This window comes from Gymnoscopelus microlampas (assembly GCF_963454915.1).
Source record: "Gymnoscopelus microlampas genome assembly, chromosome: 4".
Classification (NCBI taxonomy): domain Eukaryota; kingdom Metazoa; phylum Chordata; class Actinopteri; order Myctophiformes; family Myctophidae; genus Gymnoscopelus; species Gymnoscopelus microlampas.
The window spans coordinates 41707879-41723736 of record NC_139941.1 but is presented as its reverse complement, the minus strand read 5'-3'; the positions used below and the strand labels follow the sequence as shown (position 1 = coordinate 41723736).

At 40.5% G+C, this 15858-nt stretch overlaps 1 protein-coding gene across 2 annotated transcripts; it reads right to left on the bottom strand.

The window, feature by feature from the left end:
• Positions 1 to 3035: 3035 nt before the first annotated feature.
• Positions 3036 to 15157, bottom strand: mlec (malectin). 2 transcript variants are annotated; one of them, XR_014600664.1, is made up of 7 exons: positions 14978 to 15157; positions 13894 to 14195; positions 12757 to 12935; positions 12322 to 12498; positions 9838 to 9895; positions 7840 to 9442; positions 3036 to 7546 (listed from the first exon to the last, which is right to left on the bottom strand). XR_014600664.1 is itself a non-coding variant. In XM_084055654.1 (6 exons), the coding sequence occupies exons 2-6, from the start codon at positions 14132 to 14134 to the stop codon at positions 9198 to 9200; spliced, it is 900 nt and encodes a 299-aa protein (XP_083911780.1). In that variant the 5' UTR covers positions 14135 to 14195; positions 14978 to 15157; the 3' UTR covers positions 3036 to 9197. The 2 variants fall into 2 exon arrangements, 1 of the variants encoding a protein (XP_083911780.1); XM_084055654.1 differs by having other exon boundaries at positions 3036 to 9442.
• Positions 15158 to 15858: the final 701 nt, after the last annotated feature.

Here is a 15858-nt window from a genome sequence, read left to right as displayed (position 1 = left end):
CCATAACCCCCACTTTTACTGTGTGGAAACAACGCCCCCACTGTACTGAGTACATCCATGAGTATTGGCTTCGGTGCCGGTGCTAGGCTGGACTTGAACCTGTGGCCTTGCTTGCAGAGATGGGAATCGAACCTGTGGCCCCTGGTCGCCGTGTGGCTTTCTGTGCCAAAGCCCACAGAGGTGTCCACCAACTATCCTCTGCCCTGTGTCTCCTCCACACATTACACATGTTTCTATTAGTGATTTTAAGTGTGTTTTCTGGAGGTTTGTGTTCAAAACATGCTTCAGAGTAAAGCAGGAGGATTTGAATGCACAACCTTCAGATCATGTAGACAATTGGTTCTCAAAGTGGGGTCCGGGGACCCCCAGGGGTCCTTGGGGGGGGTTCTAGGGGGTACCCAGCAAAATGTGTTAATATAGCATCACAATAATTATGACCTTTTGAAAAATCGTGAAAATTTGTGCAAACCTTTGAATATATATATATTTTTTCTTTTTACGCGAACATTTGTAGCTCAAATCTTTCCTTCTGGGGGTCCCTGGAGCAAAATATTTGAGATGGGGGTCCACGGCCAAATACATATCATTTTGAGGGTACTTGACATTAAATAGTTTGAGGACCACTGATGTAGACAGAGTTGCTTTTTATGAATTGAAGGTGGAGATATGGAGATAAAATAGATTTATAAAAAATACAATACAACATATAGAGAGAATAAAAAGACATTCCAATATTCAACATGTATCAATATATTCATGTTTTAATAACAGATTATGTATATGTAATTGACTCAAGACTTGTAGATAATAACCAACAAACAACTTAAAGACATTTTAAACAGCCAAGACAGGAAAGTTTACACACATATATATATATATATATATATATATGTGTGTAATAAAGAAAAACATCACATGGATGCAACTGGGACGTATCATCAGTGTTGTAGCCTGGGGTCATCGGGTGTTTCGGGTCTCGCAACATACACCCTCGCCCAGGTGACCCAGCCGGGGTTGATCAAGCCCCGACTTACGTCCCAGTAGTTACCCACGGTCAGTCCTCTTAGGGAAAGACAGGGCCACTCAGTCCGCTTCTCCGGAAGTACTCTGCCGGGACTCGGGGAGGCTCTGGCACGTGGAGGGACTAGGCTCTGTGGGTTGTCTCCTGGCCGGGCTCCTCCTTCGTCTCACTAGGTCCAGAACCTGAGCGCTGCGCCAGATCAGGTGCACCACCCCGATCCAAACATTTCCTTCTGGCGTGATGGTTCCTTGGGCCGTAGTGGTACTGCAGGCTCCACTTGCGGTTTGCTTGAATGGCCCTCCTAAAGGCCTCACCGTGTGTTTGTTGGGCTTCTTCCTCACGGAAGACACAGCCTGGGGCGCTAACCCATACTGCTCCATATATGTATATATACTAACCCATACTGCTCCTGGGTGCCGTCTACATTTTTGTTGTCACATAGTCTATTCCTATGAGCCACTATAAATAGAATAACTAATAAAGAAAAACATCACATGGATGCAACTGGGACGTATATATACATATATATATATATATATATATATATATACAGTACACACACACACACACACACACACACACACACATACATACATACATACATACATACACACACACACACACACACACACACACACACACACACACACACACACACACACACACACACACACACACACACACACACACACACACACACACACACACACATATATAATTTTGGTTCTCGTGTTTTAAACACAGAAAGGTTCACGTGTTTTGTTGTAAGAGTTTGTTGTGGTCTTCAGGATACTTAACCCATTAAGGCCGGGAACGCATCTGAGTGACATTTTACATTTATTTGGCTATTCAAAAATAGCAGATCTACAAGCTCATAGCGCGGTGTAGATCTGCTATTTTTTTAAATGTGTGCAAATCATTGAATATATATATATATATATATATATATATATATATATATATATATATATATATATATATATATATATATATATATATATATATATATATATATATTTTAGCTATTTTTTTTTTTATATATATATATATATATATATATATATATATATATATATATATTTTAGCTATTTTTTTTTACTCAAATCTTTTGCTTATGGGGGGTCCCTGGAACAAAACATTTAGAGATGGGGGTCCATGGCCAAATTCATTACCATTCTGGGGGTCCTTGACATGAAAAGAGTTTGAGAACCACAGCAAGTAGTGAAGTCCATGTGATGTGTGAGTAAAGATATAAGATTATACTCTCAGGACGTAGTGAATGTGTGTGTGAGTAAAGATATAAGATTATACTCTCAGGACGTAGTGAAGTCTATGTGTGTGTGAGTAAAGATATAAGATTATACTCTCAGGACGTAGTGAAGTCTATGTGTGTGTGAGTAAAGATATAAGATTATACTCTCAGGACGTAGTGAATGTGTGTGTGAGTAAAGATATAAGATTATACTCTCAGGACGTAGTGAAGTCCATGTGTGTGTGAGTGTTCCCAGAAAGATTGCTAAAACGTTTGATAGTTTCTGAAACGTTCTGCTTGCGATTTGAACACTATGGCCGAACCCATTTACTGTTACAGAGTAGTACTGCGTTAGAATCTCTGCTGGTGATGTAGCCATAGCTGAATGGTTAGAGAGCCTGCCTGGTTCCAGCCCAAGCCTCAGCAATGTGTCAAATAACAGGAGTCTCCTGGTGAGGACTCTATTCTATGTTGATCTTTTGGCTTTTGAGGGATGTGTAATGCTAGGATTCGGGGTCACTCATTCTCTCTCTCTCTCTCTGACACGCTAATGTCCAGGTTGGACAGTTGGAGACCATTGACCAATCAACATTTCTTACTCAAAATAATCCACAATCAAAGCAGTCTAGAACCAGTCCTGTTGAATATCATTAACAGGGAAACAGACATTTTATGAAGTCTTAGGGTTATGATCAAGGTTTCTGTGAGCAATATTCAGTGGAGTAATTGAAACGACAAACTTGAAAATACAGTAAATGATAGTGATGGATAGAGACATGTGCATTTAATCAAATAATAACAAACACATTTAGATAAAATAGCACATTTATTAAAAACAGCATTTATCATTTGCAGATATATGCCACAACTGAGAAAGGTTGGGGATCTCAAATACAATTATCAGTTCACCTGCTTCTGCCTGTTATCTATCTATATAGTAGTACCTTATTCAAATTGAGCATACATTCTCTCACATACAGTATATTCATAATGTGTAACTTGTTTGAATAATGGTTATGTTGTTTGGACAGTTGGAGATGCTGGTAATTTTGTTTTTACTTTACTCACCTTACATGTTCAGTTGCTTTGAAAACAGCTATAGACAAGGAGAAATCACATCAACCAGTACACTGTCTGCACTCCCATTTCAAATTCATCTCAAAAGTAATCTTGTGGCAATCAAAACATATTCTGATTGTAGGTTAGGGTTTATGGGTGCAAAACAACAGGGGGTGGGCCACAATTTAACAAAACATGACAAACAAATGCTTCTCCTTGTTTATTCACTGCTTTCCAAGGCAAGGGAAATAAGAGTAAGGAAATGAGGAACCGTTAGTTCATGAAATTAAATCCAAGATTTGAGATGGAATGATAGCAATTCTTTGGTTCTCAGTGATACAAAAGCCAGGAATTTTCAAGAGCACGACTTTCATTCAACTTCATTTCCAAAAAGATGTTTTAAAAGTTTCACTCACAATCTTCATCAAGACTGATGTCCAGCAAAAAGTAAATAGTCAGCAAACAACATGGCAGATAGTTTCAAACTGGTGCTGGGCATGTACAATAGTTTACTTGCTTTGGACTTAAATCTGTAGTTTTTTCACCGACTTTGCTCCTAGAAAGGTTGGTTTGTTTCAGCCCAGTTAACACAGGAAGCCAAATGTCGCATGACAACTTGTTATTTCAATACTTAATCGATGAGACAAATTCATAAAACCAATTAATCTGAATTAAGGGCCAAGGGCTGTTAAGAGTGGAATGAAAATGTAGCCTGTAACTTGTAATTTAAAGAATCATAAAATGACCACTGAATGTAATATAAGCGCAACAAAAAACATGTAACTCAAAACAAATCACGGTGAAGTACAATGTATTCAAAAAAATCAAGGCAACAAAGACTCAGACAAATACAAAAAATGACAAGATTTTAAAATAAATGAGGCAGTGCAAAACTTCACACCAATAAAATATCACGATAAAAAGCAAACAAAAATAGATCCTGAGGAAAATAATTCAAAGATACAAATGCACTATAAAATATCTCCAGATTAGCCCCACTCTGATTTAAATTATACATAACAAAATGGAAGATCCCACATTTTCTGACTCAGTTCATTTATTTGACATCCTGACAGTCAGTATGTCTGGCTGCCCATTAGATCATTTCTCTTATAGCTCTGTGTACCAACAACCATCCAAATCCCAGCGGAAAGGCCACAGTGTCTTCAAACAAGAAAACAAATTAAAAGCCCAACTAGAAAACAAAACTGATGAAAACCGCTGTCACACACAAAGAGGGTAATCTTGTACCTTATATATACACACGCAACTGTGTAGAATTTTGACATAATTGTGGTGACTCTGGTGCTGAATTTAAATGTCTTATTTAATGAACTATTGAAGTTTAAGTTTTTGCATCTTTCTATAGTACAAAGGTGCTTACATCTATTTTACATATGCGTGATTTCTTTACAAATTAGCAAACCCCAAAACCGTCATTGATTGAGAAGCAAATCTCATCTTCAATTATTTCTTGCCCATCAGCGATAAACATGGAAAGGGAGAATCCAGGGAGTGAGGAGGGATACATAACTGAATGACAACAGTAAGACAAGCAGAGCGGGGTTGGGTGATATTTAAGACAAGTCAGTAAATCAGGCAACATTACAAAATTGTCCTTGGTAGCTTAGCAGTAAAAGGGACTAAGGGAGGTAATTTGATACATAAATAGAAGAATTCGCAAGACACCCCTACTGAAGCAAGGAACAAAGTTGCTTTTCAGTAAATAAATACCTGAAGCAACAGGATACATCAACGCCGAGGGGCAGAGGATATGTGGGCACGGCCAGGGTAAAGAAAGAAGGCATTAATGTAGCAGGGAAAAGGTGCACAGGATAAGCTTCTTTCTCCAGTTCACACAGCCTGTTTCAAGACCTCCACTACAAGCACTGCCCAGCAAAAATCAGGGTGGGGAATTGACACTAGCAATCTGCCAGAAGCTGTACAGTTTGACTGTGGCTGCCAAGTCCTTTGACCCACCCTGCCAGCTTGACAGGTATACCAGCCCTGCTTTGAGGTTTGAATACATTATATATTAAAAAAGAAAAAGAATCACATCACATTTGGCTGGCTACATAGTTAAAGTCTAGTGCTGGCTAGACGAGGAAAATATTCCTACCCTGCCAAGGACCTTGGAACTCTTGGCTTTAAACCATCTCTGAAATCAATGGAGCACAACCATATCCCATTAAACTTCACATTGACTTGAAAAAAAAAGGGAAATTCAACACAATACACAGATGAAAGCCTGTGGCTTAAAGTATGCCCTTTGTCTGCATTTTGCGTTTCCTCGTCATACTTTACGTGTGCAATGCATGTCCTCCTAAGGTGGAAATTAAACACATTGTCAAATTAGACTCACGTTTTGTAGCTCCACATCATTCCACAGATTAAAATGCAACGGTACAGGGGACACTGGTCTGAATGTAAAATCAGGCCAAAGTAAAAACTGACCTTGTCTTGATGTTCACCATCTTAAACTTAACTGCTATGAGCGGACCTCAAATTTGAGGTAAGATAAGTATGGAAACAAGGACAGAAATTACAAATTACAATTCAAGTTTTCCACGCATAACCCTTGCAACCACAACTGAATAATATTGTGGAATTGTTCTTACCATTTCTATTAGATAAATACCATTAAAACGGAGTCAGACTGATTTCAAATGCTGCCAATATCCATATTTTGTAACTGGGAATATAAATTATGTGTTTCTTATCCCTTACACAAATAGATGTTTGCCCCATTTCATTGCTGACCATTAGAGACATCATCTGTGTTTGTGAGGTTAATAGATCAGGCTACCAAGAAGAGATCTTCTATAAAATACACTCTTTGGTGAAATGAAACAAAGGCAGGCATGCGTAATTATAAAATGAGTGGGAAAGGCAGAGAACTCATGGCTTATGACCGTTCTGTAAAGACCCAAACTCATTTGAGTGTTGGCAACATACTTCAAACTCAACAGCGTTAAGTAAAGAGGCCATTGTTAAGAATGTGTACCTTTTCCTAAAAGAAACATGGGTAAGCCCTAAAAAATGTCAACACTTTTGCCATACAATTCCTAATAACTTAATATCTGTAATATGAAAAGCTGCAACAAGTGCTGACAAATTGCAGTTGAATTTAGGAACACAGCTGAATACACTGGTTACTCCAGGGGTGTCAAACTTGTTTCCTTACTTGTTGCATTTACAAATTTTCCATACACAACATATTCGTGAAACCCAACTTGCATTTGTATGAATGCAAATATTAATCTAAAACAAGACAGCAGAAAACATGTAAGCCTTGCCAGTATAAGGCCATTGCAATAAGATTAAAGAACAATAATTGAAAATCATGGCATGTGCTTCCTTGCACATAAAGACAGATTTATGCTTAGTTGCAGGCCAGTGTTACACACCAAAAGTAGCGATCTAGAGACCACCAGGTTAATCCTGCAGGGGAAATTCTGTTTTCACCCAGCTGATAGCAGCTCAGATGGTCCCTTTGAGCGCTCTGGGGGGCAGTTAGGGGTTAAATTACCTTCCGTTTCCCAGGCGGTCTCTCTATCCATTCAGCTACGGCCACATACAAGTTCACCATGTGTCACGCTGCAATGCGTTGTGAGCTTGTAGATTGGCTGTTTTTGGCATGCAACGCTGCGCACTAGGGCTGCACAATATATCCAAATTGTACCTTCATCAAGAGATCAACATGCGTGATATACGTATTAAAAATACTGCTTGAACTGCGATAAATGGTATATTTACGTGCCATGTATTCACACTCGGCATATCAATTCATTTTGCCGATCATGTCGAGCCCTATACAGCCTTACGCCCGTGTGTATGCGACTGGGAGTAAATGAGTTAAAGCGCATGGGGGGACGGAAGGGTAGAGCATGTCAACGTGAGCATCATGATGGCTGAATGGAGAGAGATGAGCACGGAGGAAACATGGACGTCTGTGGCTAAAAAGAACAGCACGTCTGTTATTTGGGAATACTTGAGATACAAGGGAGATAGAACAGAGTCAAGTTAAGTAGACTACGCAAGTACTACAGATCTGTGGTCTAGCTGAGGGACAGCCTGTATATATTAGACTCTATATTAACAGTCTAATGGAGCTAACGTTGTGAAGGCCACCGAAGCTCTACGGGTAGACATCAGTGTTTTGGCCACATAGGCTGCATCTTTCTATCAGTAAGTGACTGGGGGAATAAAGTGATCTGCGTGTCACTGTAACATTAGTTAAGCATTGTAGGTTTTCCACTTGAATAGGCTTAATTCATAATATGCCCATTTTGTCACCTAAACTTGTGACTCAGTTGAGAGAGGCGAGTAGAGCATGTTGCTTTATAACCTATTTTAAGGACACGTTAGGGTGCTATATAGTAGGTAGGTGATGGTAGTCTTTATCAAATGCTGTAATAGTTCGTTTTTAATTATTGCAGTAGGAAAACTGTGAAAAATTATAGTTTTGCCGTTATTGTGTTTTTACAGAGGTTTTAAATAATAATACATGTTTGTCTTGTGTCTCGTCTTCTCCCCACTCCCCAGAATATGCATTTAATGATGGACATAATGTTAGAGCTGGAAACATAAGTTTGTATAGACATTGCAGTTGGATTAAAATTATGTTTGTATAAAGACATTGCAGTTGGATTAAAATTATGTTTATATTAATTATTTAACTTGTTTCCAGGTTTTTTTTTTATTGAAACAATCCAGGTAGTAATTGATGTTTTTGTTTAGAGTATAACAAGTTTTAAAGGGAGCAGTGAGAAACTGTATTGCCACTAAGTTGGTGGTATATACTGTATTCATTATCAGTTAGGGCTGTAGCCATGTGCAAATTGTATTGCATGTTGTTGGAATGGAAATAATGCATTTATTTTTTTCCTCCTGTGCATAGGCTATTAATTGTATGGGGTCTAAGTTAGCAGCGAACCTAAAACAGAAATACATTAAAACTATATTCCAATATTTGTTTACTTATCGCAAATAAAATCATCATTGCAATATTCAACAACGATGTTGCATATCGCAATATCGTTTACCCAATATTGTGCAGCCCTACCACACAACAAAGTACATCAAGCCCTTAACTTGCGGACTATGCTGGAGTGGAGAAATGCAAAGTTGATGACTTAAAGAAAAATGCAAACCTATCAAATGGCAACCAAGTATTTCCATCACCCAGTTTGTCTCATGCTTTCTATCAATCTTATTTAACTTACTTTACAATTCCACCTCCAAAAACAGCGAATTTCCATGGAAATACATCAAATTTCAAGGTAACTAATTTTTTTGTGCACACACAAGACCAAAGGTGTTAAAAACAGAGTTTGATTTCTAGCTGAGCCCAGTTCAAAAGAATGCGTTTTGAAATTGTAAAAACGGGCCCCCACGCATTTCACTACTGAGCTACTGCGATGTGGTTACGAACATGTAGGAGTGGTGTCTGCACTGAATATCTTGTCTCAAATCTCTGTGACAGGAAATGAATGACGTGTCATTCGATTGGAACAGCCAAGATGGATTGTGAAACACATTCACACAGAGGCACACGGCATACACTCTCTACAGCCCCGTTTTCATACCATAACCTTTCAAAAATCAACAACATGAAGACTCCTATCTTGCAGTTGGTTCTGATTTCCCCCAAGAAAATCGTCTCTTTTGTCTGCTTATCACATCGATTCTGTCCATGCCTCAAGCTCTGTCCTGCCTGTATGCTTTTAACTGTGCTGCTGCTGCTTTCACATGATCCCCCCACCCCCTTCACCCTCACCCCCATCGCTCTGTCTCTTACGCTTGATCTCTCGTCAGTCTCTTGTCCATCTTGTCCCCCGGTTGTCTCCTCCCTAATTGGAGTTCTCACAGCCGACAAAGGCAGAAGAGCGTGGGGATGAACACCCCGAATGCCACCAGGATGGGGAACATAAGGCTGCTGTTGTCAGCAGCGTATGGGTTTGGTGTTCGGGGTCCTGACTGGACCCTGTACTTGGGAGCTGTCGAGGCACTCTTCTTCACACCGTCCTCTCCCACTTCAGTGTCCTCCTCTTCCTCCTCCTCTTCTTCACGCTTCTCCAGGCCAGGGTGAGGCTGGAGTTTTGGTACATCTGGGAAGCCCAACAAAACAAGAAAAACAGAAGGACTGGATTAAAACCAAGGGATTTTTTGGGGATAAAACATGGATGTTTGATTATCTTGTGCAATGTGGAGATTTAGAAAGGTAATAACGAAGGCTTATACACACATAACAAATACTCATATTATTGCCTATATCTTCTTTATAGGCAAGGCAGTTTAACCAGAGGAGGCATTTTAAAACAATGTGCAGTTTAATCACATGAACCCTCACCCTTATTCCATAAGCCAAAATTCAGAAAAAACATTCAGCTAAAGATTTAAGACCTATGTACAGTACATGCAATGCAAGCTTGTAGATCGGCTATTTTCGCTATTTGACGTACAACCAAGAAAAATGAGGTGAATAAAGTCTCAGGAGGCTCACCCTCTAATGTCCCCTTCATTACGTAAAGGGCGCAGACCTTGGGGTTGTCGTAATAACCCTGAAAACAATCACAAGGACAGGTTATCATTACACAGCAGAGGATGTGTCATGTCACGCTTAAGTTCAAATCCACCCCTGAAACTAAATACATTTTCATCTAGTTATTATGTTCAATCGATAATTGTCACTGCACATAATCCTACACGGGCTGGTGCAGCACCTGTCAGCAGGGAGTGTTGGGCGGGAGGAGTAGGACGAAGGCCCTACGTCCTCCCGGTGGGGACTCCTCACTGGTAGGTGAGTCAGTATGATACAACAGCAGTGACAACATAGAAATGTGTGTGTGTGGGGAGGAATCAATTTGCATAATGGGGAGGAAAAAATGGGTAAAAAGGAAAAAATATTTTTTTAAGTTACATATAAATTAGGCAGATATTATTTTGCCTTTTAGTTAATGTGTACAATTCAAACGCTGAATCAAATTATGTAACCTGATGGTGTGGAAGAGAACAATGTTTCTGTCTAGTGACCATCTACCATTTCTGTAATAAAAGTATAATAATCAAGAGCGCGACATGGTAATAAGAGGAGCTTAGTATGGTGATTATGATTTGAATAGTGTAGAGCACAGGACGCTATAAATCTATCCAACTCTTGAAAAGAAGGTCGAGGCAGGATCAAGTTCAAGTGTTACTAATTTAAACACTGCCACTGTGTATGACCATGCGACCAAGACGGACAGACAATGCGTTATTGTCACATACAAGAACATGTAGGGACGATGGGTCAAGTTGGGGACAGATGAGGACATGGAGTTCAAGTCGTACTTTTCTCTCTTTACATTTTTCACTTTTGTTTGTAGCATAAAACGCAAAAACATAATTACATTTCTAACCAGCATTATAGTGAAGCAATTTGATAAAACCATGCAGTGTAAAATAAAACATTGTATTATTAATTGCCTTGCCATTTCATAAGCAAAATGTTAAATAATTGTGTCTCCTTCTTTATCAAGGAGAGAAGGCAATCTGTCCTATTTCTCTTTTTAGAGAAGGTTAGGACGTAAAAGGGGTCACTGCGGAGAAAGAGACAGTCAGGAATTAAACCTGAGAGAGAAATGGGGACTATGCCAGTATGCCACCTGACAAGTTAACCTATAATACAGCCTCAAAGACTATCTCAAAGGAGCAATCTAGTAGTACCAAAATGTTAAGCAGAATAAATCTCAAACAAGTAAAGAAATAAAAAGAAACAAATTAACTGAGTTGCCAAGTACTCATTCAACTCTTGTACTGAGGCTACTGACATTATTAAAGGAATGACGACACAAGTGCAGTGGTCAGTTTGATGCTGGTAGTTCCCGTTTCTTCTGCAGACCTGACATGACTGAAAAGACACCCATGATCCATAAAAAAAAAAAAAGACAAAACATGCTGCCGTCTGCGTGACGGGAGTTGGATTCAAACTCGGGTCCTTGCAACTCACAAGGAGCATATAGCGAGAGCACTAAATGGTTGAGCCACCAGGCCCTATTTATTTATTTGTATAAGGAGAATTTGAGGAAATCAAACCAAACAATACTTTTTCGGCTACAATTTACAATTATTTGTAGCAGTCAGACATTCGTCTATTATTTAAGTTTCTTAGATTAATATAATCGTGGGTTGTCATTTTTGTTTGTGAAACATTGCCAGGGATTGGGATTGGTTTTCTGTGGTACCGTACAGTGTCCCATCAATGTAGAACACAGTGTCCCATCAATGTAGAAGTGAAACCTACACCCATGGTTAATACTACAAGCCTGAGGCAAATGAGTCACTATTTGCTAATTTCCAAAAGCTGAAAACCTGTTATTGCTATTCTCTGGTGCTATGGAATGGTATGTAAAGGCTAAAACTGCCATGTCCATTTAGGAGACTGAAATTGCACATCACTATGTACTTCCAAACGGCATTTGTAAATAGTAGTATTCAAACCCACACCTTATTGACTGACAGTGACACAATAGATGGCATCATGGCAGGAATGCCATCTCAATGACGATAAAAGTCAAAAAGAAAAACGACGGCCTGGGCCGCAGTGTGGCGGTCCAGGCACCCTAGGCTGCAATGCCAGCCTGACAGCGTGTCGCGGGTTCGACTCCCGTTCCTGACGACCTTTGCTGCGTGTCACCGCCCCCCCCCCATCTCTCTCCCCATTTCCTGTCAGCCTACTTTAATAAAGGCATAAAAATAAAAAATGAAATCTTTATAAAAAATAAATTAAAAAAAACGACAGCCAAACCAACAGGCAGCACCCGCAGCGACACTATTTCACACAATATAATTAACTTTCTAAGATTGTTTCTGTCCACTAGACCTTGGGTCAACCTCTGGATGTTCACGTCCCTGTTTAAAAATGGCACCCTGAAAAACCAATCAAGTAGAGGTTTTTCTGTTATGGACAACATTATGTCTCGCAGAGTAAATGCTTTAAACAACTCACCTTGACAAACTCTATGGTGAGCTTGCCATTGAAGGTGGACACCTCTCCCTGCACGCTCAGCTTGCCACGGCGAATGGAGAAGGGGACTATCTCATCATGAGCAGTGCTGTGACCCACCCGCTCAAAGATATCCAGGTCTTTCACCACCACATGGCCATTAAGACGCACATCAAACACCTGATGACAAAGTAAGACAACATAAGACTCAATAACGTAGCTTTCAGCAGTCATTACCAGCTTGTGCTGTGCAGAACCTTGCATTATTCAAGGTGTCAGGTGTGATCCTCAAATGTTGTTCCCAGTGGGTGTTAACAAAGCCCATGTGCCATACAATATCAAATAGATAAGCAATAAGCATTAAATATAACAAAGAATGATGTTCTATTTTGAACAGCTAGCAAAGTCAGATGGAATATCTTTAACAAGGTAACACACCTTTTGCTGAGACTGAGCAAAGTAGACCTCTGCATACTTCATGACCAGTATATACTCTCCTTCTTCGCGAATGGGCACTTCATATCCAAAAGTGTCCTCATTGTAACGCTCGGTTTGGTAGAGAATCTGGTCCTCTGGACTAGAGCGCAGTATAGGAAGGCGCACCCCATAATCAGATGCTAGAACAAGAGGACAGTGTCAAGATCAACGTGCAATATGCTAATTCTCCAAACTCATCTATTAAAAGAGGTTACACAAAGCCTTGACATCTGCGTTAAAGGTAAACTGATAAAGTTTTGAGTGTTGCTATTAAAGTCACATGGTGATGTAATGTCCTTCCTCTGTACTTTCAAATCATGGAATACAATACAGTGACCTCTCTCAAATGATATGGTGCTTTTACACCATTCATCCAAGTTTCTCCACTTTGCAATTTCTTCTATCCATGATTATAATTAGGGTCTACAACCTCTCTATGGTCAAATTAGAACAGGGGTCTTCAACAGGGGGTCTGTGACTCCTAGGGGATCCTCAGAGTTTCTACAGGGGGGTCCAATCTTTGTGTGATAGGAACTTTTTTCTTTTGCGTTAACCACTTGAACCCTAGAATCCCTATTCTGGTGGGAACATTAGCCGAAAATAGCATATCTACAAGCTCACACCGCCTCGTGCTGCGAGGTGTTGTGAGCTTGTAGATCTGCTGACCCTGCTTCATCTATAGCTGTATATATCTATACCCTATAGCTGCTGTAGGGTCCTTAGGTTCAGCCTAAGGACCCTAAACGTTGAAGACACCTGACTTGGCACATAATGACATCAAATACTTTCTTCTACACTACAGGCAGTGTAAAGGGGAGGAGCTCCAGCTCTACGTGCTCACCCATTATTGGGTAGTGTTTACAAGCGGAAGGAAGGAACTCAAGGAAGTCAAAACCACGCTCTCGAAATGAATCGGAACTCTACATTTCTATGATTGTGTTTGCGGGAGGAGAACGCTTCTTTAACACGACAACATCATCACCAGTCACCAGCACACAAAACCGCAAAGTCGAGCCAACTTGTGTTTAATACTTCCACGGGTTAACAAACAAGTGCCGCTGGCGGCGTGTCGTGTGTGTGTCATGACACCAGACTCACCTTTCCCCAGCTTTCCTTCCAGCGGATCTTTCCTGAAATGAATACCGTGCGTGTCCGTGTGAGCCTCCCCTCCGGCGTTCACGGCCCAGATAACTCGTTCTGCGAGGAGACTGGCCGGGCCCCCCGCCGAGCCGTCCGCCCCCCAACACTGTCCTGCCAGCAGCAGCAGCGACACCAGCGCCGCTGCGACCAGCCAGCCGAGGAGCCGTGGTGGTGCACCCGTGACCCGCAGCATTGCCATCCACACACACACACACACACACACACACACACACACACAGCCCCTGGTCCCTGGTCCTCCACTGTGGGAAAGAAACAAGCGTCTGTTCTTAAACATCCGCAAGTGGTCATTTAGCTCGGAGGGGGACCAACATGTCCATTTAGGTTCTGTGTTGCACACTCTCAGAGTGAAATGAAATCCTCAGTGTTTTTGAGAGTCTCAACGTTACAACTGCATGAAACATTAGGATTTCAATTCGTATACTGTCAGGGTTACATACTTGTAAGGGGTCAATTTAGACACCCCCCCCCCCGCAAAGTAACCCATATAGTCCCTATAATCCACTTTGAGAACCACTGGTGTACACTCACTACTGGCGTTTCAGGTCATCATTGCTGCAAGTATACAGCACAATCTGGAGTGTTAGTTTAACTCTGGTCTGGGGGGGGGGGGGTTAATAACGAACCCTTACAAGGGTCCACAAGGGAATGGATGGAAGCCCCCTCCCACATGCATCCAGATGGAAAGGTTAGCTGGCGTTATAGTGGCTAGCAAGCTTGTCTAAATGATGACTGGATACAACATACCAGTAGCTACCTAGCTAACGTTAACGTGACTGCTGGTTAACCCTCAACCACATAAACCCAGAAGTTGGACCGGTGAACACGTTCACATGCTTGGTGTTTGCATGCATATTCTGTATACTTCTCGCAAAAGTTACAGGTACAAATAAGCAGCCTTGTTAAGTTAGCTAAGAAAGGCTACCTGCTAGCTAATGATACCTGTCTGACCAGAAATACTTGGTCAATGAAAGCAAGCACCCGGCTAAAACAAGCACGCAAAATTAATGTCACATTCTCTTACCTGATTTTTTTGCGGCAATTTGCTTCAACCTATCTTCTTTTGCTGTGTGCAACGTTTTCTTCCTTATTCTATGGTCTAACTAGCAGCTACCTACAATCTACGCTAACGTTTTAACTACACAATCTCCTTGACTCCTATAATAGCCTCCTCTCTGCTGTGATAGACTGACGTTGACTTTCATTCAATGAGTGGCTCAAGCTAAATGTTGGCTAGCTGCTAGCAGCGGCTAGGTGTTACGTGTCCCATAGTCCGGAGAGACGTTCGGTTGGCTCGCGCTGTGATTGGATAGTCGGTTGCCCAGCAGCTCTTTGCGTGGTTTACTTTGCGCCCGTGCGTGAATTTTTCTCATTGACCCTAGCTGTAGTAGGGTGTCTTCCAGTGTTAATTTTGACAGCATTTTGATTTAGTTTTAGTCATAGTCTTTTGAATAAACTCTCATTTAGTTTTAATCATATTTTAGTCATCTGAAAAGTTTTAGTCGTCTAAATATCACAAAATATTTATTTTATTTTATTTGACTAAATAAAATCTACTGTTGATTTTGTCGACAAAAAATATTTTGGCAGGGATTGATGGTGTTGTAATGGCAGATTTTACAATTGGTTGTATGCTGAAAATAGATCAGGCAGAGCTTATAGATATCTGCTATTTTCAGAGCGCAACACCTGCAGCGCAACCGAACATAAAATAACTTGTCTTTTAGTTCTACTGGATCTCTTCTCCACTAGTTCCTCCCTAACATTTTAGTCTAGTGTTTATTTGTTGACGAAATTGTAAATATTTAGTCTCAGTTTTAGTCATCATAGCTTAGTTTTTATTTAGTTTTCGTCAGTGAAAAAAGGTAGTCTACGAACATTTTTGGTTATAGTTTTTTTAGTTGA